General features: G+C 39.4%; 1 protein-coding gene across 1 annotated transcript; it reads right to left on the bottom strand.

The window, feature by feature from the left end:
* Positions 1 to 145: 145 nt before the first annotated feature.
* Positions 146 to 21,958, bottom strand: LOC127429378 (E3 ubiquitin-protein ligase RNF14-like). Its single transcript, XM_051678373.1, has 7 exons — positions 21,808 to 21,958; positions 21,189 to 21,319; positions 17,958 to 18,455; positions 17,644 to 17,866; positions 11,272 to 11,444; positions 1,908 to 2,038; positions 146 to 770 (listed from the first exon to the last, which is right to left on the bottom strand). The coding sequence occupies exons 1-7, from the start codon at positions 21,956 to 21,958 to the stop codon at positions 734 to 736; spliced, it is 1,344 nt and encodes a 447-aa protein (XP_051534333.1). The 3' UTR covers positions 146 to 733.
* Between the last annotated feature and the right edge of the window lie 805 nt (positions 21,959 to 22,763).

Below are 22,763 nucleotides of genomic sequence, written 5' to 3'. Positions count from 1 at the left end.
AAATATGTAAAAATATTTGTCATATATTTTATACAATAACATGTTTTTCTATTTTTTTAAATATATTATTAAATATATTTATAAAAATATGTAAACAAATATTTTTAAAAAAATTAACAATTGTATTTTAATTTTTGGTGCTTTTTTACTTGACTTTAGTGTTAAGATTGCCCTCAATCCCCCCTACTATTAAGGTTCCTTTATTTTCTAACATAATTTGTGCTGCATTGAGGTTCTTAAGTAAATAAATAAAAACATAAACACAGGATAAAATCCTTTGCCTGGTAAACCAACATTAACTGGGAGTCTAAAGACAAATAATATTTTTTAAGGCATAATCTACAATCAAATTTTTCAGTAAACTGCACAATGATGACTAAGATATTACAGACATTACAGCTTAATTTTCTGTAAAGCTGCTTTGAGAAAATGTGTGTTGTGAAATGTGCTATACAAATAAATGAAGGTTTTTTTGGTTGTCCCTAATGCTTAGCATAAGGTTTGCTTACAAATGTTCATCAAAGCCATTTAAAGGGATGCTCCTGTGCATAATGAAAATAACGACTGTTAAACCCTTCAAAAAGTAGAATAAAAGTGAAAAAGAATTGTACATTTTCAAAAGACTACCTCTGATAACATAAATGCTAAACAATAAATGGAAGTAGAATGCTTAGTGCACTGGATAAAGTGCATGGAGAGATATGAGCTTTTCATTATGGTGGATCAGTCGACTTCATCGAGCCCCCTGTGCTGCCGTTTCATCATGTAATCTAAAAGGAAATTAATAGTCATATTTTAAACAAAATCACAGCAAGGTACACCAGTCTCTTCAGCATACCTTAAATGAGATATTTATGGTCTATTTCAGCTCAATTAAAGGTGAAAATAGTTTGAAGACAAGTATTGTAGCTTCAGACAAGGATCATTTCAAGTCAAAAAACATCACTATTTCTTGTACATTAAAAATTGCTCTTCCAGAAATAAACATTCTGTCATCATTTACATTTATGTTGTTCCAAACCTGTATGATTTTTTCCGTGGAACACAAAAGGAGAAATTGTGAAGAATGTCCTGGCCACTCTTTTACTTATACTGAAAGTGAATAGAGACATTTGGTGCTGTTAAGGTCCAAAATAACCAAAAAAAAAATCACCATAAAAGTAGACTATTATGATAATTTATCTATCTTCCACTAGTCTCCTGAAGTCATTGGATAGCTTTGTGTGGAGAACAGAACAAATTTTAAGTTGTTATTCACTGAGAATCTTGCCTTCTGTTGTAGCTTGCAAATCAAATATGACACTTTTAGACACGTCACGTCAGGTTTCATGTCAATGATATTTGGTCATGAAACATGTGAGAACTAATTACGTTTAATGTCACTAATGTCAAAATTAATGGGACACGTCTAATAGCGCCATACTTGATTAAAGAGCTGTGGCAGAAAGGGAAAAATTTAAGTGAAAAATGACATACATTTTGGTCTGTTCATCACAAAAAAACGATCATGTGGACTTGGAATATAGCGCACAAGTCATATGGACCACTTTTTTATGTCATTTTGGAGCTTGACAAACCCAGTCCCTATCCACTTTCATAATAAGTAAAAGAATGGCCGGGATATTCTTCAAAATATCACCTTTCGCTTTCCCTGAAGAAAGTACTGTAAATCATTGGGGTTTAAAACGACATTAGGGTAAAATGACAGAATTTGTATTTTTGTGAGAACTTTGTGAGTGCAAGTTTTCCATCTCCCTTCAACCATAGTTTTAAATATATATAATAGTAATCAGTCAAGTATTTAGTTGTACTGTATGGTTGCTCAAGCAAGTCAAAGACAAAACTGATGTCTAGAGACAGCTATAGAGACTGAAACACATTATAAGGGCTGTGTATATGAGACTCACAGATTAAAGCATGGTGAGCTGGACGTATTGAAGTGATTGTAGGGGTTCACAGTGTTGAGAACTTTTAGGCAAATCCAGCAGAAATACTGCCTACAGGAGGAACAGGTCATCTTGTTACAGCCCTCAACCTTCTACAGAAATGGAACAGAAGAGAAGCATAAAATGCAGTTTAATGGATTAGAGCGACCAGCAGCCTGATCTCATGCAAATTACATGACTGTGGCATCATTTTCTAAAAGCGTGTTAAGTGTTCTCCCAAACAGATTAAGGCTCTATTGAGTTTTAAATCAACAAAACCGACCTCCCTACCCTAAACCTTAAACTTAACCGATAGTGTCATAAAAAACAAACGTGTCGCACAATTTGATTACACTCAAACAAGCATGTAAATGTAGTCATGTGCTATAGTAAAAGTGTTTAGATGTCATAAGATATCATTATGTGAGGAACAGCGTGAAAGTGTTTATGAACTGATAATTTACTGTTTTACATGTGATTTGTGTCCATTTACCAGGAAAATGCAGAGATACGAACAACGAGGCATGTAAAAAATAATTTTGCTACAATGTAAGTCATTCCATGAGACCAGTGATGGAAGTTTCTGCTTTGAACTCAGTGTTTACTGGATTTTTAAACCAAATGAAAAACGGATTTATTCAGGGTAATTCAGTGATATGGAAGCCCTGAACCACACTGTGAAAAAATGTAGTTTTCACAAGAAAATTTCACAAGGTGAAATGTCTTTTAGGTGTCTTTGTGCCTTCCTGAGCCTATGTCCTACAAATGTTTTTCCCTCTCCAATTTTTTTTCTCTAAAATTTTTTTTCTCTCAATTTTTTTTCCTCTCAAATTATTATTTTTTTTTCTCCTCAAGAGGCAACACCAGAACATTTTTTCCCTTGCTAGCTAACAATTTAGCATGTGGTACCACATGAATTTCCAGCCACCAGGTGCCACTATCAGTAAGATAGTAATCTTTTGCTTACAAGGTGACAGATGACAGCTTTGGTACTTGATCTGTTTGTTTTTATTGTTGTATCAGGAATGTTTTTCAAATATTGATCAAGGAAAGAAACATATATAATGTTTGAGAGTCTACTAATACGTGAGATCCCCCAATTAAATGAATATACCTCAGGTTACTATGTTTCATATGGCATTCGTTGTGAAATGTGACAACGGGAGTTTTTTCTGGTTGTTTGATGACATTAACCACCGGGAATATCGATGCTGCTATTGATATTGTGCTTTATTAATTTGTTGGCCCATGTAAATATGTGCTAGATAGATGTCTTTGACCGTTACGACACCTCTCACTCTGTTTTCAGTGCTGTACTGAATGATTCGTGTTAGAGTTGCCCAAATCAATGAACTCTTTGGAGCGGTGCGTCAGCTTCAATCACGGCACCATGTCGAGTTAAAGGAAGATGCAGAGCTGCTTGAGGAAATGGTGCACGCTTCGTGTTCAAACGTTGTCTGTCTGTCCTTGGTCTGTTAAATGAGGGGAAGCACTGAGAACTTAAATTTTATGTGGACGGCCGCTGAAAATGTTTCAATGGGGGAACCATGGCATGTTCTTTCCCTGCTGTCAGTGACCCAGTCCGAAGGAACCTGCGACCCACCAGTTGAGAAACACCGCTTTAAGAGTGTTTTGTCCAACTGCTCTAAACCGCAAGGATTTTAGTAATACAGGAGTCACAGTGGCGAAGTGGCGATTTAGTTCTCTCGTTAAAGTTCGTCAAAGTGCACGAGCACACCAACCCACGTCGATTGCTCACCTCATCTTAGTCAGTCCTGGGAAAAGAAGGCGAAGGCAAGTGAAAGAGATAAGAAACAGGAGATACCATGTGCCAGTTTCACCATGTTTGTCAACAAAGAAAATTATTAATAATAATAATAATTACAATTACAATAACAGTTAGTAATCTTTTAAAAATAACAATAATAACAGATAGACATGGAGCACGAATGTCTGGATCCCGACACAGACCGAAACCGAACCAGACAGGAAGTCAGAATCCAGACACCATGCTCCCAACATGAAACAAGACAGACCGAAGAGCGCACGGCAGGGAATTCGACCAAAACCATGTGCTCACACAAAGACAGACAATGAAACACGAGACAGACATGGGACGGTGATGCTACAGTCCTGTCAGACAAAAACCCAGACTGACAGAGTGACAGTCACCAGATATCTTCAATTGTGTAAGAACGGGTGTGCGCTTGAATGTCCATAAGGCCTTTTATTTTTTCAAAAGATGACATATCGCTATATACGACATTATATACAAAACCCACTGACAAAAACAGTGCTGTGCATGCATCGAGTTCACATCCAATGTATTTAAAAAGAGTTTACCATACACACAGTTTTTGAGAGAAAAGCAGAGGTAATAAAAATGTATAATCAATTTCGCCTCAGGGTCTATCCTAAAAAGTGTCTAGATGATGCTCTTTACGGAGTTCGTACCATTCCTCCTTCGCCCAAAAGCAATAGAAAAAACATCTCTGTGGTTTGTACAACAAACATTTCTCGACACAGCCAAGAAATTACAGAAATAATAAAAAATGGACACTTGTTTTAAAGAGCGATCCTATTTGTTCCAGTCTTTTTTACATTTTACATTTCTCGAAGTATATATGACACAAAATATAATTCCTTACTGATTTGTATGCATACAACAATTCTTCTTTGAATAATGATTATTATTTGTATATGGTTGTGATATAATAATATAATGGGTAATTTTTGTATATGTGATTTTTATGTAATCTGTGTCCTTCTCTATTTCCTGATATACATGCGTAGATTCTTGATAAATTGTCTTTGTTACTTTAGTAATATATGTGAATGCTGGTATACCATATAAAGAGGCGATAGATGTCTATAACATTTAGTAAACTTTTGTATATTTTAAGTCAATTCTATTAGGACAAATACGGTAAATACTCCCTCTTTATAAATGGAATCAGGTGTGCTATTGTTAACGGGACACTGATGACGATGTAAATCTAAAACGTTTTGTCTTTGCACTGAGCACTTGATGTATTTATACAACAATGTAAATAAACAGATCAAGTACCACAGCTGTCATCTGTCACCTTGTAAGCATAAGATTTCATGCTTATTGATAGTGGCACCTGGTGGCCGAGGCTGGTACCACATGCTAATTGTTAGCTAGCTAGCAAAAAAATAATAATAATAATAAATCTCATGTGTTGCCTCTCGAGGAGAAAAAACAATTTTGGGGAAACTGCCAATCCCCGGCATGAGTCAGATGCACTAGTGACCGAGGCTAGAGGCCGTAGATTTATAGCCTCCTTGAGAGCACGTCCTACTCCCATACTGGGGGTTCGCCGGTTAAAATCCCGCTCGAGGTGGGTCGAGTAGGACCGGTGACATAAACACAAATTCTCCCAATTCGCATGCACTATAGAAGCGGTATTTTAAACTGGGGTCCGGAAGGGGTGCTAAGGGGGCCAAGGAAAATTTAAGAGGAAAAAAGTAAAGGTCGAAAAAGGTGTATTTGTCAATACAAAGCAAATCTGTTCCATTTCTTTTAGCAATATAACAATATAATATCATAATATGTTTATAATATTCAATGTTGGGTAAGATATTCAAAAAAATAATCCACTATAAATTACTATTTACTTCCCTAAAATTGTAATTGGAATTACTGTACTTAATGAAAAGTAATTACATTACTAGTAACTTTACTTTTAAGTTGCCATCTGAAATGCTTTTTACAGTGAAGGTTTTGTTTTTCCAATCACCGAATTCAAAATAATATCTGCATTTTCTCCTTGTTTATTTTCCCATGTAAGTCATACACAGCACATTAAATATTCCCTTACAGTAGCTACGCTTACATGTACACCTACACTCAATAATCAGAGTACAAGGAATAATAAGATTACATGATTTGGGCAAATCTCTTCAATCCTGTTTACATGCTATCTTGCCATTACTTTTATTATTCAGAGAGAAATGTGATGTTTTCATGATTTTTATAAATTAATATTTATTACAAAAACAACTTGTTGCAAAACTACAACTTGGCATACAGAAAATTAGTCAGTCAGTTTGTAAGTCTTTTTGAATGATTTATAAAAGAACCACTTCATAAGAGTAATTTTCAAAAACACTGAATGAGCTGTCTGTTTTGATTCACTAAAAAGAATCGGTTCATAAGAGTCATTTGTTTTTTCGGACTACACTGGATGCGCTGTCTGTTTTGATTCACTAAAAAGAATCGGTTCATAATAGTGATGGGAAGATCGGATCATTTTACTGACTTGGATCTTTGAGTCATAATGAACGAAACTTTATTCAAGTCATTTCGTTCATTTGAGCAGAATTAAATTAAAATGTTACATTTTCAATAGTCAATTCCCCCCCCAACACGTCTACATACGCAAACTTTGATTATAGTCCCAATAAGGAAAAATTTATAATGCAGCCAAGGACAAATTATTGAGAAACAGAAAGATTAGTTCACCTCTGGAGTGAGTCTTCTTGTCCAAGACATTCGTTCTTTTGTCACGTGACAGCCGTATACGCTTATATGGCTGTCACGTGACAAAAGAATGAACGACTCGGACCAAAAGAGTTGAAAGGTGAACTAATCATCTCTGTTTCCTGTACAGCGCCTATGCGGTTTTCATGTAACAAATGAACAGAGGCCAACACAAAATGAACAAATCACTCTCTGAGACTACTTGTTCAAAATGAACGAATTGTTCATGAACGACCCATCAATAGTTCATAAGAGTTTTGTTTGTGAATCGGTATACATGCACATGCACTTGTGTTCCGCCCGCGAGGACAAACTCATTTCACAGATGTGTTTCCTTGCCATCATTTTTCGGTATATGGTCTTTTTATCTCACCAACAATCAATTTAGACTGCAAATGGACATTTAGAACTCGAGCGAGGTTTCTTTTGCTGTGAGGCTCTAGATTCTGCAGCGGGGGAACAACACTGCTGGAAAACGGTGCAAGGAACTTCCATTTCACGAGAAGCCGAGGAGCGCAGCTTTTATGTTTCGCGAAGTTTACCCACCTGTGCTCATGCGTACCATCATCCGTATGCAGCACTGGCGCAGGCGTACTTTGGTCAGAGTGGAAGAATTGCGATTAAAGCGTTTACATGCCTGAATAAAGCGATTAAAATAGGAGTACTCCACATATCTAGTATTCTGTTAAAATGAGCTACAGTTTAATTGCAGTACTGCCTTAATCGCATTATGAGGGTGCATGTTAACCTGGTCAGTCAGTAACTGTCATCTGATTACAAGAATTTAAAATTAGTTTAAAACAACTTTTAAACTACTTTTTTTAAACTAAAAATTACTTTTAAAAGTAATTAGATTACAGTAATTGATAACTTTGTAATCAGATTTGTAAACCTAACACAGATAATATTTTTCTCACACTCTATAAATGGATCTTATACAACCCCAATTCCAAAAATGTTGGGACAGTATGAAAAATGCTAATAAAAACAAAAATGAGTGATTTGTAAATTATATTCACCCTTTGCTACATTGAAAGCACTACAACTACACATTAAATGATGTTTTACCTTGAATTTCACTGTTTGTTTGTTTTTAGGTACAGTAATTTTAAATCAGATGATTGCAACACACTCCAGAAAAAGCTGAGACAGGGGCAATTTAAGACTAATAACAAGCCACCTCCCCCATCACAGCAGGGGCCTGGTCCTCTCCACAGCTGCTTACCTCAAAGCCCCCCCCCCCCCCCCCACAATGATGATTCTCTTCATCATGGAGAGAGACGTAAACAGACTATTCAAGAGACAGAACCCCCGCAAAGCAGCCGGGCTAGACTCTGTCTCTCCATCTACCTTGAAGCACTGTGCTGATCAGCTGTCTCCAGTGTTCACAGATATCTTTAACACCTCACTGGGACATGCCATGTGCCAGCCTGCTTCAAGTCCTCCATAATCATCCCCGTCCCCCAAAAAAACAAGGACCACAGGACTTATTGACTTCAGACCTGTCGCCCTGACCTCTGTGGTAATGAAGTCATTTGAGCATCTTGTGCTGTCCCACCTCAAAGCCATCACTGATCCTCTCCTGGACCCCCTGCAGTTCGCCTACAGAGCTAACAGTTCAGTAGACGATGCAGTTAACATGGCCCTCCACTTCATCTTCCAGCACCTGGACTCCTCAGGAACTTACACCAGGATATTGTTTGTGGATTTTAGCTCCGCATTCAACACCATCATCCCGGCTCTGCTGCAGGACAAGCTCTCCCAGCTGAGTGTCCCTGACTCCATATGCAGGTGGATCACAGACTTCCTGACTAATAGGAGGCAGCACGTGAGGCTAGGAAAACATGTCTCTGACTCCTGGACAATCAGCACTGGTTTCCCTCAAGGCTGTGTTCTTTCCCCTCTACTTTTCTCCCTGTATACTAACAGCTGCACCTCCAGTCACCAGTCTGTCAAGCTCCTGAAGTCTGCGTATGACACCACCCTCATTGGGCTCATCTCTGGTGGGGATGAGTCTGCCTACAGGCAGGAGATTGATCATCTGGTGACCTGGTGCAGTCAGAACAACTTGGAGCTCAATGCTGTGAAGACAGTGGAGATGGTCGTAGATTTCAGGAAGAACACAGGCCCACCCACCCCCATCATCCTGTGTGACTCTCCAGTTGACACTGTGGAGTCCTTCCGCTTCCTGGGAACCATCATCTCCCAGGACCTCAAGTGGGAGCTGAACATCAGCTCTCTAATTAAAAAAGCACAGCAGAGGATGTACTTCCTGTGGCAGTTGAAGAAGTTCAACCTGCCGAAGACAATGATGGTGCACTTCTACACCTCCATCATTGAGTCCATCCTCACCTCCTCCATCTCCATCTGGTACACTGCTGCCACTGCCAAGGACAAAAGCAGAGTGCAGTGTGTCATTCGTTCTGCTGAGAAGGTGATTGGCTGCAGTCTGCCATCTCTCCAGGACCTGTATGCCTCCAGGACCCTGAGGCGGGCAGAAAAGATTGTGGCCGACCCCTCCCACCCAGGACATAATCTCTTTGAGACATTCCCCTCTGGCAGGAGGCTACGGCCTATCAGGACCAAAACCTCATGTCACAGGAACAGTTTCTTCCTGTCTGCAGCTGGCCTCATAAACAAGGCCTAGGACCCCCCTGACACAGTCTCTTATCCCACCTCCATAGACACTACATGTTACATTAACATAGTTTCCACATCTGTCTTGCGTCAACTTAAAGAATATTTATCTGGTCTATTGCACTTTTTATTATACCCAAACTGTGAACTATTCTGTGAACAATGAACATTTGCACATTCTATGGTTCATATTCTGCACATATTTTGCACATCCCTGCACAACTGCATATATTTTGCACAACTGTACAGCTCCTTTATTAAAACCAGTCAGTTTATTTTTTCTCTCTATATTGTATCTTGAATATAGTTTATTATTTATCTTACTATGTTTATTGTTTATTGTTATTGTATGCATCAAACACCAAGGCAAATTCCTTGTATGTGAAAACTTACTTGGCAATCAAGTCAATTCTGATTCTGATTCTGAATTTGACGAGATGAAATAACAAGGTGATGTGAAACAGTAGAGGTGAGGCAATCGTGTCATAGTATATAAGGAGCCTCCAAAAACAGCCTAGTCCTTAAAGAGAAAAAATCATTCGAGACTTGTCAATTTGCCAACAGATACTTCAGCAAATAATCCAGCACTTTGAGAACAATGTTCCCCAAAGACAAATTGGAAGGATTTTGGGCATTTCATCCTATACAGTGCACAATATAGTTAAAAGATTCAAGGAATCTGGTCAAATCTCAGTGCGTAATGGGCAAGACGGAAACCACTTCTGAATGTGCGGGATCCCTGATCTCTCAGACATCACTGTCTTAAAAAAAAACATCATTTACTGTATCTGTAATGGATATCATGAACATGGGCTTGGGATAACTTTAGTATAGCTTTGTTAGTCAACACCACTTGCCGCTGCATCCACAGATGCAAGTTAAGACTTTACTAAGCAAAGCAGAAGCCATACATCAACACTGTCCAGAAGCGCTGCCGACTTCTCTGGGCTCGTTCTCATCTTAGATGGAAAGTAGAACAGTGGAACTGTGTTTTTTGGTCCACATTTCAAATAGTTTTTGAAAAACACAGCCGTTGTGTTCTCCGGACCAAAGAGGAAAAGGACCATCCAAGCTGTTATCAACGTCAGGTCCAAAAGCCAGTGTCTGTATGGGCCAGGGGTGTGTCAGCGCCCATGGCATAGGTAACTCACACATCTGAGAACACCATGAATGCAGACAGATATATATACAAATTTTGGAGCAACATATACTGCCATCCAGCACAGTCTTTTCCAGTGATGTCCCGGAATTTTCTGCAGGACAACTTCAAACCACATACTGCCCGGATTACAAGTGCATGGCTGTGTAATCAGAGAGTGTGGGTGTTTGATTGGCCTGCCTGCTGTTCTGACCATCTCCAATTGAGAATGTGTGGTGCATTATTAATCACACCATCCGGCAACGAATACCCCGTACAATTGTGCAACTGAAGACCTACATAATGGATGAATGGGGGAAAATTCCACTGTCTAAACTTAACAAACTTGTGTCTTCAGTGCCTAAATGCTTAATAAGTGTTATTAGAAGAAATGGTAATGTTTCACAGTGGTAAATACCCGACTGTCCCAACTTTTTTGGAGTGTGTTGGAATCATCTGATTTGAAATTACTGTACATTAAAAAAACAAAAAACAAATTCAGGGTAAAACATCATATAATGTGCAGTTGTAGTGCTTTTAATATAGCAAAGGGTGAATATAATTTACAAATCACTTCTTTTTGTTTTATTAGCATTTTTTATACTGTCCCAACTTTTTCGGAATTGGGGTTGTACATGAAAATGCATTGCTGCCTTTATGTTTTAGGAAAGGAGTCCCTTACAAGGGAATCATAATATTTGGGGGTACTTGGCATCAAAAAGTTTTTTAAAAAACCATGCTCTACAGCATCAATGCATGAGCACAAATAAAGGTTGTATGCCTGCTTTTCACTTAGTGTAAGTATAATAACATTTTCACATCATTGTTCGTCACATTCTTCATGTAGGATCAAATCCATGGAATTTAGAATAAAATCTCGTCAGACTGTACCTAATTCATGTCATATGTATTTTCTGGGTCAATTATTCTTCGCTATTTCATTCCACACAAGGAAAAAAAGAATCCTTTATTTGAAAGCTTTTCTGAGAATCTACCCAAAGACCACACCGGCTTTGACCAACACAAATGAGATTGTTGTGTGCAGTACTGTGGCAGTGGGTGCTGACCTGTATGTTAGCGCCACAGGAGGGACACTGCTTGCAGTTATTCTTCACATACTTTTCACTCAAAGCCTCATTCTTCGCTCTCTTAAAGATCTTCTTCTTGTATTCCCTGTTAAGTTGCTTCTTCTCTGCTGCACTTGCAGCTTGGTACTCTTCCTGCAACCTGAGAATCTCATCTGTTAAAGAAAAGCAGACCTATAAACTGTGCAGAGAGAAATAAGAGTGTCTTTTTATAGACAGCAAGGTGCAATAGATCATTAACAATAATATAATTTTCTTCAGGCTACATAATAATGTACCTTAATATTATACTGCATCAAGCTGTTCTCAAACTTTTCAGACCTCCGATCAAATCAGATCATCAAAGTACCAGCTAGTCAGCACCTTACAAAAGCTGTAGAAAATATCCATGACCAATGTAGCCGGTACGGATTTTATTTTATTGTTTTGTTTTATTTTGTTTTATTTTATTTGCCAACACAGTTTCATGAATATAGCCATTTTCCCTATAAATATTAACGCATCAAGGCAAAATTCAACTCAGCCAAAAACAAGCAGCTATCACCCGGTGACACTTTACAATTAGGTTGTATTTAGTGGTCTTTTTAGTGTTTAATGGTCAATGCTGATGCCGATATCCAGGGAACAGGGTGGCCGATACAATGCCGATATATCACACAATTTAATATAGTATATAACAAACATAAAATTGCTAAAAAATAATAATAAACTCTTATTTAGCACTATATTTACTCAATTTCACACAAAACTAAAACATAACATTGTATTTTAAATGGTAGATAGCAGTTTCTTCAGATTTCTGTTTAGTCATAAAATTTTATTAATTTATTTGCACATGAAGAAATTGTTAATATAATAGGAAAAAGGAAATAACAGTACACACAGTAGTCCAGCAACCATGGATGGCATGTCCACGTTAGCAGTCGCATTTACTCAAAAAATATCGAATCAAACTAATTGTACATACAGTACACAGTGAATAAGATATTTGCTTATAGCACACGTGAAGCGCTTTTATCTTGGCCTGCATCTGAAAACGTAGACAGCTGACTTGCTACCTTGCTGTTTTGAATGAATGGTACTCTTAAGGAAACTGGTCTCCAAACAGTTTGAAAAGCAACTTATTTTCATCGTACCCCCGTATACAGCCTCCGGAGGCAGCCTTTTCCAGCCTTTTCCTGGTTAAATGACACTGTGTTGCACACTGGTCTATTTTTGTAGTAACACGATGGCACGTAACAACAAAACGAACCGTGACTGGTCGTTTACACGTCTCAGGCACTTCACATGCAAGCAGGCGATTTTTGGCACCCTCCAGAAAAACAAATCAGCCAAACTGGAAAATTTATCGGCCAATGCCGATAATTATAATTATTATTTTTTATTTTATCTCCATTTCTCCCAGTTTGGAATGCCCAATTCCCACTACTTAGTAGGTCCTCGTGGTGGCGTGATTACTCACCTAAATCCGGGTGGCGGAGGACAAGTCTCAGTTGCCTCAACTTCTGAGACAGTCAATCCACGCATCTTATCACATGGCTCGCTGTGCATGACACCGTGGAGACTCGCAGCATGTGGAGGCTCATGCTACTCTCCGCGATACACGCGCTACTTACCACGTGCCCCATTGAGAGCGAGAAGCCCTAATTACTACCATGAGGAGGTTACCCCATGTGACTCTACCCTCCTTAGCAACCGGGTCAATTTGGTTGCTTAGACTCCTGGCTGGAGTCACTCAGCACACCCTGGATTCGAACTTGTGACTCCAGGGGTGGTATTCAGCGTCAGTACTCGATGAGCTACCCAGGCCCCCCTTCCATTCACCACCATTGTTTTCTCCCGCTGATGGTCACAATTATGGCAACTGAGACTTGTTCTCCACCACCCGGATTGAGGTGAGTAACCACGCCACCACGAGGACCTAGTTAGTAGTAGGAATTGGGCATTCCAAAAATTGGGGAGAAAAGGGGATAAAAAAAAAAAAACAACAAAAAAAAAAAACAATGGCGGTGAATGGAGGAACACCTATAAAACTATATCAAGAAAAACAAAAAAAAATGCTTTTGATCCATGCCAAGTCCCAGCAAAAGTGTATTCAAGTCTGAGGTCTGCACAAATATTGCCAAATTTGACTTTTGCGGACATTTAAATATATTTTAACAACGATTGATCTCCATACGGAGGTGAGTCTGATGTGTGACCCGCGAGTACACACATCTACCGGTACATCACTGTAAACATCTCTCATTTAGAACTTACAAATGTTTGTTTTTCTGCTCAGATTTGGTCACAATATTACAAAACGTCTGAGATGATCCCCTCTGTATGAATGTAAGAGCTGCTCTTAACTCAGAATACACAGAAATCAACCGAGGCATATTAGTGAATATCAAATATGTTTATATTGTCTGGTGGTGTGAATAAAGTCTGCGCTTCACAATCTTATGATGTGTTTTGTTGACTAACATTAATATATACACGTTAAATATGTACTATATATTCACATTCTAGTGTTTTTTTATTTATTACAAAGTGTTACTTGACATACATACCTTTATGCAGTCTGGGTGTTATGAATAACATCGTCCTATGTGCATTTCCAGTTTAATTGTATCAGAACCGATGATGTTATAAATATAACTGAGATGTGTACAGATAACTGACATGTCTGAATAAATGAGCAAAAGACTCACAAGTGCTCTTCCCCTTCATCGCTGCTTGACTTTGGTGAAATAAATCTGTGTCATTTAAAAGATAAAACTTTATTGAAAGAAAAATTACATTTTGGTTCTGGTAATTAAACAGCAGTCACCTTTTTTTTAAAAGATTTATAAATAGCAACATAACTTTCACTGACTTTTGCCATATCCCGTAGCACAGCACAATGAAGAAATATGGAATTTTGGTCACAAACATGGGGGCGCAGTCATATAGTGATGTCACATGAATCAGGTCAACAGTCCACGTATGTGGTCATTGTGTTTAACAGCGTGCCGTTTCGTGATAAATCGTTCAAATTTTAAAAATGTCATATATCAATATCATGTGGTCAGTAGTGAATGATCAATCTCCGGTCGCTGCCATGTCAGTTGACATCAAAAAGGCTTTTGATATGGTAGAATGGGATTATCTTTTTAAGATTTTGGAAAAGTACGGGTTCAGGAATACTTTTATGGGTTGGATTAAGTTACTTTATAGACACCCGGTAGCGGCGGTACAAACAAATGGATTAATTTCAGATTATTTTATTCTGGATGGGGGCACCCGGCAGGGTTGCCCTCTTTCCCCATTATTGTTCTGTCTTGCCCTGGAACCATTAGCAGCCGTGATAAGAAAGGAGGATGATTATCCAGGGTGGTGCATACGTTTTTGCTTTATGCAGATGATATTTTGTTATTCATCTCCAACCATACTAGATCTATGCCTTGCCTCCACAGAATTATTAATTCCTTTTCTAAATTCTCGGGATACAGAGTCAGTTGGTCTAAATCCGAAGCTTTGGCTCTGACAGTGTACTGCCCGGTAACGGCTTTTCAGCCGGGCGCCTTCCAGTGGCCCAAACAGAGCATTAAGTATTTGGGTATTTTATTCCCAGCAAATTTGAGTGATTTTGTTAGAGTTAATTTTGACTCTTTAATAAAAAGGTTTTCGAGCAATGTGGGCAGGTGGGCTTCATTATATTTCTCTATGATTGGGAAAGTTAATGTTATTAAAATGAATTGTATTCCAAAATTCAACTACCTGCTTCAGTCTCTCCCTATAGATGTCCCCCTCTCTTATTTCAAACAATTTGATAGCATGGTGAAGACCTTCATTTGGAATGGTAAACGTCCCAGATTACATTTCAGTAAATTGCATAGGCCGATTGACAATGGTGGGCTAGGTCTACCCAAGATTTTGTTTTATTATTATGCATTCGGCCTCAGACATTTGGCTCATTGGTCGCTTCCACCTGAGAGAGCCCCTCCCTGGTTCGGTACTGAACAGGAAGTTCTTTCCCCTATTTTGCCATTGCAAAGTCTTTCTATCAAACTAATCTGAGAAGTTAAGTTACACCCCGTTATCTCGCATTTACACTCGGTATGGACTAAAGTGTCCAGAGTGTTTAATTTGGACATTTATTTAAATGTTGCCTCGAGCATATGGCTGAACCCAAAATTATGTATTAATAAATCCCCTTTCAGCTGGTCAAAGAGGATTGTGAGGGAGGTTAATACACTCAGTGACCTATATGAGAGTGGAGTGTTGGTATCCTTTGAAAATTTGGTTTAACATTTTGGGATTCCCAGATCTCAGTTCTTTTGTTATTTACAGCTGCGCCACCTGCTCTGTACTATTTTTGGGAGTAGCACACACCCCCCTAAAGTGGAAGGTGCTCTGGGAGAGGTGATTACCGCTTTTGGAAAAGGTCATGAGGCATCAGTGTATTACTCCCTGCTAATTCAGAGTATGGGGGATGGAGCTTTAACTTTATCAAGAGATTATGGGAGAAAGATTTAAACTTGGTATTAGAGGAGGAAGTGTGGGCTAGGATTCTAAAAAACTTAAAGTCTGTATCTGGAGATGCAAGGGTGCACCTTATGCAATTCAAGATTTTACATAGATCCTATTGGACCCCCTCTAGATTGTATAGGCTTGGTCTTAAAGACACACCCACCTGCTGGCGATGCCAATCAGAAGATGGAGACACAACCCATGTTTTTTGGTGGTGTGTTAAGATCCAAGAATTTTGGTTGAAGGTTCAGAGTTTTATGTGTGACGTATTGGGCACTCAAATTACATTTTGCCCCAGACTCTATATTTTAGGTGATGGGGCGGTCATCAATATAGGGGATAAACACATAAAAAATTGGGTTCTGACAAGTGTTATGATCGGCAGACAGATGGTTTTAAGGGGATAGAAGTCGGCTGGAGCACGGGTTAAATGATGATTCTGTGTATATATGTTTTGCTTTTCTTAGTTATCTGTATGAATCAATAAAAAAATATTAATCGGAAATAAAATGTCATATCGGATGAAAACAGAGATTCTAATCTTTTGACTCTAACAGGTTTCAATGTAAAAACTTAATGAGGTTTATTACTAGATGTAGTTTTGTTGGTGTTTCTCCCAAAGACAAACTCAGCTGAGATCAACGCCAAGTTGTTTGGTCACATGACTCTGTACGTCGAAAGTTTAACACTTAATACTGACAGCCCAGATTCTCCTGAACTGAGATCAGTCAGTTTAAATGAAATTAAATTATGCGTTGCATTTAGCGAAGCCAAAATACAACATCCACGCATGTGGAAGCAGGGCCGCACAAGGTTAAACACCACTAGTAAAAACCAAAGTATCACATATGAGAGTAGTGCAGAGAGCGAGTTGTGCTTGATGTTTTGGCTTCTTTTGGAACTATTGTCGCTGGCGGGAAAGAAATGTACGAAATAACTGGCCAATTGTTGTCTGAAGCGGATGGTATTCAATATTATTTACTTGTTTGTTGAACTGTTGTATAAAAGCAATTTTAATAAAAAATAATTATATTAAGAAAAACATTTCATAAAAAGACATTTGTTAGGTCAAATTATTATATATTGTTCACACAATATAGTATTGTTGTATTCGTGCACACTTTTTCGGCTAATATTGCCCTCAATCCCTTGCTTGATGGAAGAGAAATTTGACGGTTTGCTATACAGAACAACAGTTGTGAAAAGTGAAAAACTACAAACATGGAGGTGAGACAGACGGTGCTTCATCAGTTCTTAAATGTTGTAACAACTTGAAATGAAGAATGTCTTGTCATGATATCTCTAAAAAGATGATTGACGGGTTGGTGTACAGTGACAGGATGCAAGTAACTATGGGGTCTGTGGTTTCAAGACACAATTTTAATTACGTTATAGTATGACCCAATACTTGCATATTTGTTTTGCTGCAAACTCAAAAGAATGAATTTTTTCATCACGAAAAGAGTACAGACTAGGGTGTAGTAGTAGGTAGATTAATTAGGATGCAGCACATGACACAAGTTGGTTGAAAGTAACTATAACATGGCCTGGAAAAGTGAAACTAGTTCTGAGAAAAGGTCAAACTTAATTTGTTTGAAGAGGCTGCTTGGATTGATATTTTGATATTTAATACAATAAAATTAATATTCTTATAAGTGTCCAAAAGTGTACTTGTTGCGGTCACAGTACATGTTTAGTATCGTAATTTCCAAGAGTCGTAATGAGTAACAACTTGGAGCACTCCACTCACAACCAGTGATTTAGAGGGTCAATTTATGAGGCAATACATAAAGCATGTGCTGTAGTATTTAATAAATAGTCACAACTGAACAGGTGTTTAAGAAGGGACACTTCACTTACCCTCTTTGCAAATGGAGAGGCCATGGTAGGTTTGCTTGCATTTAGTGCAGAAGGCGTAACGGCAAGAGGGGCAGATGCCCATGGTGGAGTCAGGCTCCACCATCACAGCCATGCAGCAAGTCTTGCGAGGACAGTACACCACATCTGCCATTCGGTCCAGACTTGATTGAAGGAGGAGGCGTTCATAGCGGGCAAACTCGTCTTCTCCCACCAGAAGTTTCACCTATTTTTGAAGCAAACTGGGTTGCAACTGTATTCATGGCTCACAATATGGCAAAAACACACAAGAAAAGAGTCTCTCTCTCGATAAGTACCTGTGTTGGAGTGGCTATGGATGTACACTTTGGTTCAGGGCAGTTAAGGCAATGGACATTGCCGTCTCTGATCTGGATCTCAAAGTATTCCTTCATGCAGGTCTTGCAGTAGACATGCTGACACTCTTTGAAGAGCAAACAGTTTGAGCCCAGCTTCTCAGAGAAGCAGATCCCACAACAGAAGACCTTCCCATCAAACACCTTCTGCTTCTGAGCTTCATTAAAATCCAGCAGCTGCTTTAGGATGTCCGTATGAGGGTCGACTACTTGAACAGCTCGTTGGTCCAACTCTTGCAGTTTATCTCCATCAGCATCTACTGCTTGCTTCTGGCCAGATTCACACTGAAGCTTGTCACCAATGCTTTGGATCTCCAGTGGAGACTGGATGCCCAAGAATTCCAGAGTCTCTTCCTTTAGGAACTGGGACCAGGAAAAAAGAACAACATTGCCCCGGTTCTCCTCCCAAAGCTCGTCCAGTCTCTTGCAAAGAGCAGTGATCTTTAGAGACAGAAGATAAGCCAGTGAGCATTGATTACCTTACTGGTTCTGACAATACCACACAGATCAGAAATACAAGCAGACAATGACTTAAATTGGCTGTTTTCCACCATCAGGCCAGAGGTTCTTCTGAGGAGGGTTCCCAACTTTTTGCCACATGAATAGGGGGAGCATTTTGATCGCTTCAGGATGGGGGCAAGCATTTCACCCTGACTCCCTTGAGCATTTTCCTGCTTTAGTTCTGGACATTTCAACATCCGTCCGTTCTGGGGGTCCATACACTGCTAAAATACAGGACAATAAGTGTCCAGCAGGGGAAGTCTTACACCAAAATATTGGATGTTCAAAACAGGATGATTACAAACCGTTCCACACATGGATTTCTCAGCACGGTTAGCTAACCGTACTCAGGACAGGAGAACCGTGCTGGATGAATGGCTTAAGTGACAATGCAACTGCCGGTTAGTCAATTGTCAGTTGTTAAAGTAACTTCTGATTTTGCATCAGGGTTATTCCATGTCAACTTAACCAGAGGTCCCAAGCTCAAAGTTTTGTTTTAGATCAATTTTTTACTGGTGAAAGATAAACATAAATGATTATGAAATCCAGAATATTAAATGCAGTGGATCAATATTTACTGCGTAATCCATTATTTTGTAAGGAGGGTTAAAATTACAATTTTTAAAATTACAAGTGATTTGATTTTGGAGCAAAATTTGGCAGCGTAATTATTTAATTTTTACACAGGGATGGGTTGGTCTATTACCCAAATCACTTGACTTAAGCACCCCTTCTTGCATTATATGCCAATGGTGTGAGTCCAAAAATGGGAAAAAAACACTTTTTACCCCCAAAGTTGAAGTGTCTATAACTCAAAAAATTTTAAAGATATCTTAATATCCTTTAGGATTTCGGTTCAGAACAAACTTTACTTTTTGCATCTTCATTTTTTAAGGCCCTATATGTTTAAATATAAGAGATATGGACCTCTCAATGTGGCTTCCAGCGTAAATTGATTAAATTTTACCCATTTTCAATTGTCGAAAATCACATGTGGGTCACATGATATGAAGCTAGTTTTTCTTGTCCAACAAAACAAAGTACAAATATTACTGGAACTAGTTATGTACCTTTATTCATTTACATAAAATCAGTAATGTCAAAATCTCAATTTTGGGGACTCCAAAAATACACTGATGAGCCAAAACATTATGACCACCTGCCTAATATGCTGTTGGTCTTCCTCGTGCCACCAAAACAGCGCCAAACTGCTGAGGCATGGAATCTACAAGACCCCTGAAGGTGTCCTGTGGTATCTGGCACCAAGACATTAGCAGCAGATCCTTCAAGCTCTGTAAGTTGCGAGGTGGAGCCAACGTGGATCGGACTTGTCGGTCCAGCACATCCCACAAATTTGGAGGCCAGGGCAACACCATGAACTCTTCATCATGTTCCACAAACCATTCCTAAACAATGTGTGCAGTGTGGCAGGGCGCATTATCCTGCTAAAAGAGGCCACTGCCGTCAGGGAATACTATTGCTATGAAGGGGTGTACCTGGTCTGCAATAATGTTAAGGTAGGTGGCACATGTCAAATTGACATCCACATGAATGGCCAGACCCAGGGTTTCCCAGCAGAACATTGCCCAGAGCATCACACTCCCTCCACCAACTTGTCATCTTCCCACAATGCATCCTGGTGCCATCACTTCCCCAAGTAAATGGCGCACACGTACACGGCCATCCACGTGATGTAAAAGAAAATGGGACTCATTGGACCAGGTGACCTTCTTCCACTGCTCCAAGGTCCAGTTCTGACACACGCATTCCCATTGTAGGCACTTTCGACGGTGGACAGGGTTCATCATGTGCTCTCTGACCGGTCTGTGTCTATGCATCCCCATATGCTGCAGGGTGCGATGCATTGTGTTTTGTGACACATTCCTCCCGTAACCATCATTAAAATTTTCTGTGACTTGTGCCACAGTAGACCTTCTGTCGATTAAGACCAGATGGGATAGCCTCGTGCATCGATGAGCCTTGGGCGCCCAACACCCTGTCGCCGGTTTGTGGTTTGTCCCTCCTCGGACCACTGTCGGTAGGTACTCACCACTGCTGACCGGGAGCACCCCACATGCCTTGCTGTTTCAGAGATGCTCTGACCCAATTGTCAGGCAATAACAATTTGGCCCTTTTCAAAGTCGCTCAGGTCTTCACTCCTGCCCATTTCTGCTGCATTCAACACATTGACTATGAGAACTGGTTGTTCGCTTACCAGCTAATATACACAGACCTTGATATGTGGCCTTGTTAGGAGATGATCAACGTTATTCGCCTTGCCTGTGAGTGGTCATAATGTTTTGGCTCATCAGTGTACACCATTATTATGAATTAGCGACATGTGGCTCTTCAGTGCAATACCTACTGTATCTAGTTTTATGATTTCAGAGATGTACATCTGCAAAGCTCTGGAATGCATTATTGGGGGTCCAAACACCAAAGGTTCTGAAACTCTACTGTATTTGTACTGATTTTTTTTATTAAACTTTGTCTACCTTTAAAGTTTCTGGGTGTCAGAGGCCGTAAATCATAGAGATGGAAAAAGAAACTGTAACTGTTTCATCAAGTTTGGATCGAAAAAGAAAAGTATGATTCACCAATGGCTACCATTGGGCCTGATTATGGAAATGCACTAATTGAATAAAGAATAATACTACTATAAATAAGACATACCTGGACTCTTGTGAGCCATTTGGAGCTTAGAGTAAAGACTGGAGCTGATGATGAAGGGTAATCAGCAGGGAGTTCAAAACTCAGAACCAAGGGGGGTAGAAATGATATACCACACTCTACACATGCCTGCCCTGTAAAATATATGCACAGACCATAACCTCATAACGATTATCGGAAATCTGCTAGTACTTGGTTTGAATACCTACTTATGTTATCTCACCCTTTTTTATCCCCTTTTCTCCCAATTTGGAATGCCCAATTCCCACTACTTAGTAGGTCCTCGTGGTGGAGCGGTTACTCAACTCAATCCGGGTGGCGGAGGATAAGTCTCAGTTGCCTCTGTCTGAGACCGTCAATCCACGCATCTTATCACATGGCTCGCTGTGCATGACACCACGGAGACTCCGCATATGGAGGCTCATGCTACTTACCACCCACCCCATTGAGAGCGAGAACCACTAATCGCGACCATGAGGAGGTTACCCTATGTGACTCTACCCTCCCTAGCAACCGGGCCAATTTGGTTGCTTAGGAGACCTGGCTGGAGTCACTCAGCATACCCTGGATTCGAACTCATGACTCCAGGGGTGGTAATCAGTGTCAATAAATGTTATCTCACCCTTGACTATCAGTTCGAAGTTTGGAGGAAGTTCAAGGCACAGATGGATCTCGCCCTCCTGTCCTGATTCTGCCCTGCGAAACTCTTCTTCATCATATATGCTCTCTAGAGCCAGCAGTTCATCTTCTTGGGCTTCCTGGTTGTTGGACATTTCAGCATTCCTAAAATCAATTGTTAAATTTCACCAATGGATTAATATACTGGACTATTAAAGGAATAGTTCACCAAAAATGATAATCAAAAGTCATCATTTACTCATGTTGTTCCAACCTGTATGACTTTCTCTCTTTCATGGAACATTCTTCCGAAGACATAGGATAGCTTTTAATTGATTTCAAATTTAACTAATTATTTTCCAATAACCTTAACATCACCTTAGCTCTCCTTGGCCTGTTCATAAGAGAAGTAATGATGTATGATTTGTGAACAAATCATTTTATGAGTCAGATCTTTTCAGTTAATAAATCGGTTGATCCAGTTCACAAAACCGGCCTTTGTTCATGAATTGGACTAAATTGGTTCTCGAGTTCTCTGACCTAGTGATCCAGTTGCAGCAGTTCTTGTGTTGAAAGGGAAGATTTTAAAGGTGCTGTAAATGATTTTAGCCATTCTGGAACTTCCTCGAGACTGAGCCGTTGAACTGGACATGCCCCTTCTTTTCAAAACACCACCCTCAAAAGATAGCGTTGAGATCGTCAATGATTGTCTAAATGCTCTGCTTCAACTACTACACTATGAGAATGGGCAAAATGACTGACAGGCAGAAAGCAAATCAAAGTCCTCTGATTGGCTGATCAAAGAATGTGTCAGAGGGCCGTGGGCACATATTTGTTTGCTGTTTACAGAATAAAACTGTCACAGAGACCACTGAGATATCTCAGAACACTTATTCAGTAATATCATTCAGTGAGATCAAACATTTTCTGCATACCATACCATACCAAAAAAAAAAGAAA

The sequence above is a fragment of the Myxocyprinus asiaticus genome, chromosome 38 (genome assembly GCF_019703515.2).
Source record: "Myxocyprinus asiaticus isolate MX2 ecotype Aquarium Trade chromosome 38, UBuf_Myxa_2, whole genome shotgun sequence".
NCBI classification, from domain to species: Eukaryota; Metazoa; Chordata; class Actinopteri; order Cypriniformes; family Catostomidae; genus Myxocyprinus; species Myxocyprinus asiaticus.
Note: the sequence above shows the minus strand (reverse complement) of the source record. Positions and strands in the feature narration are given on the sequence as shown.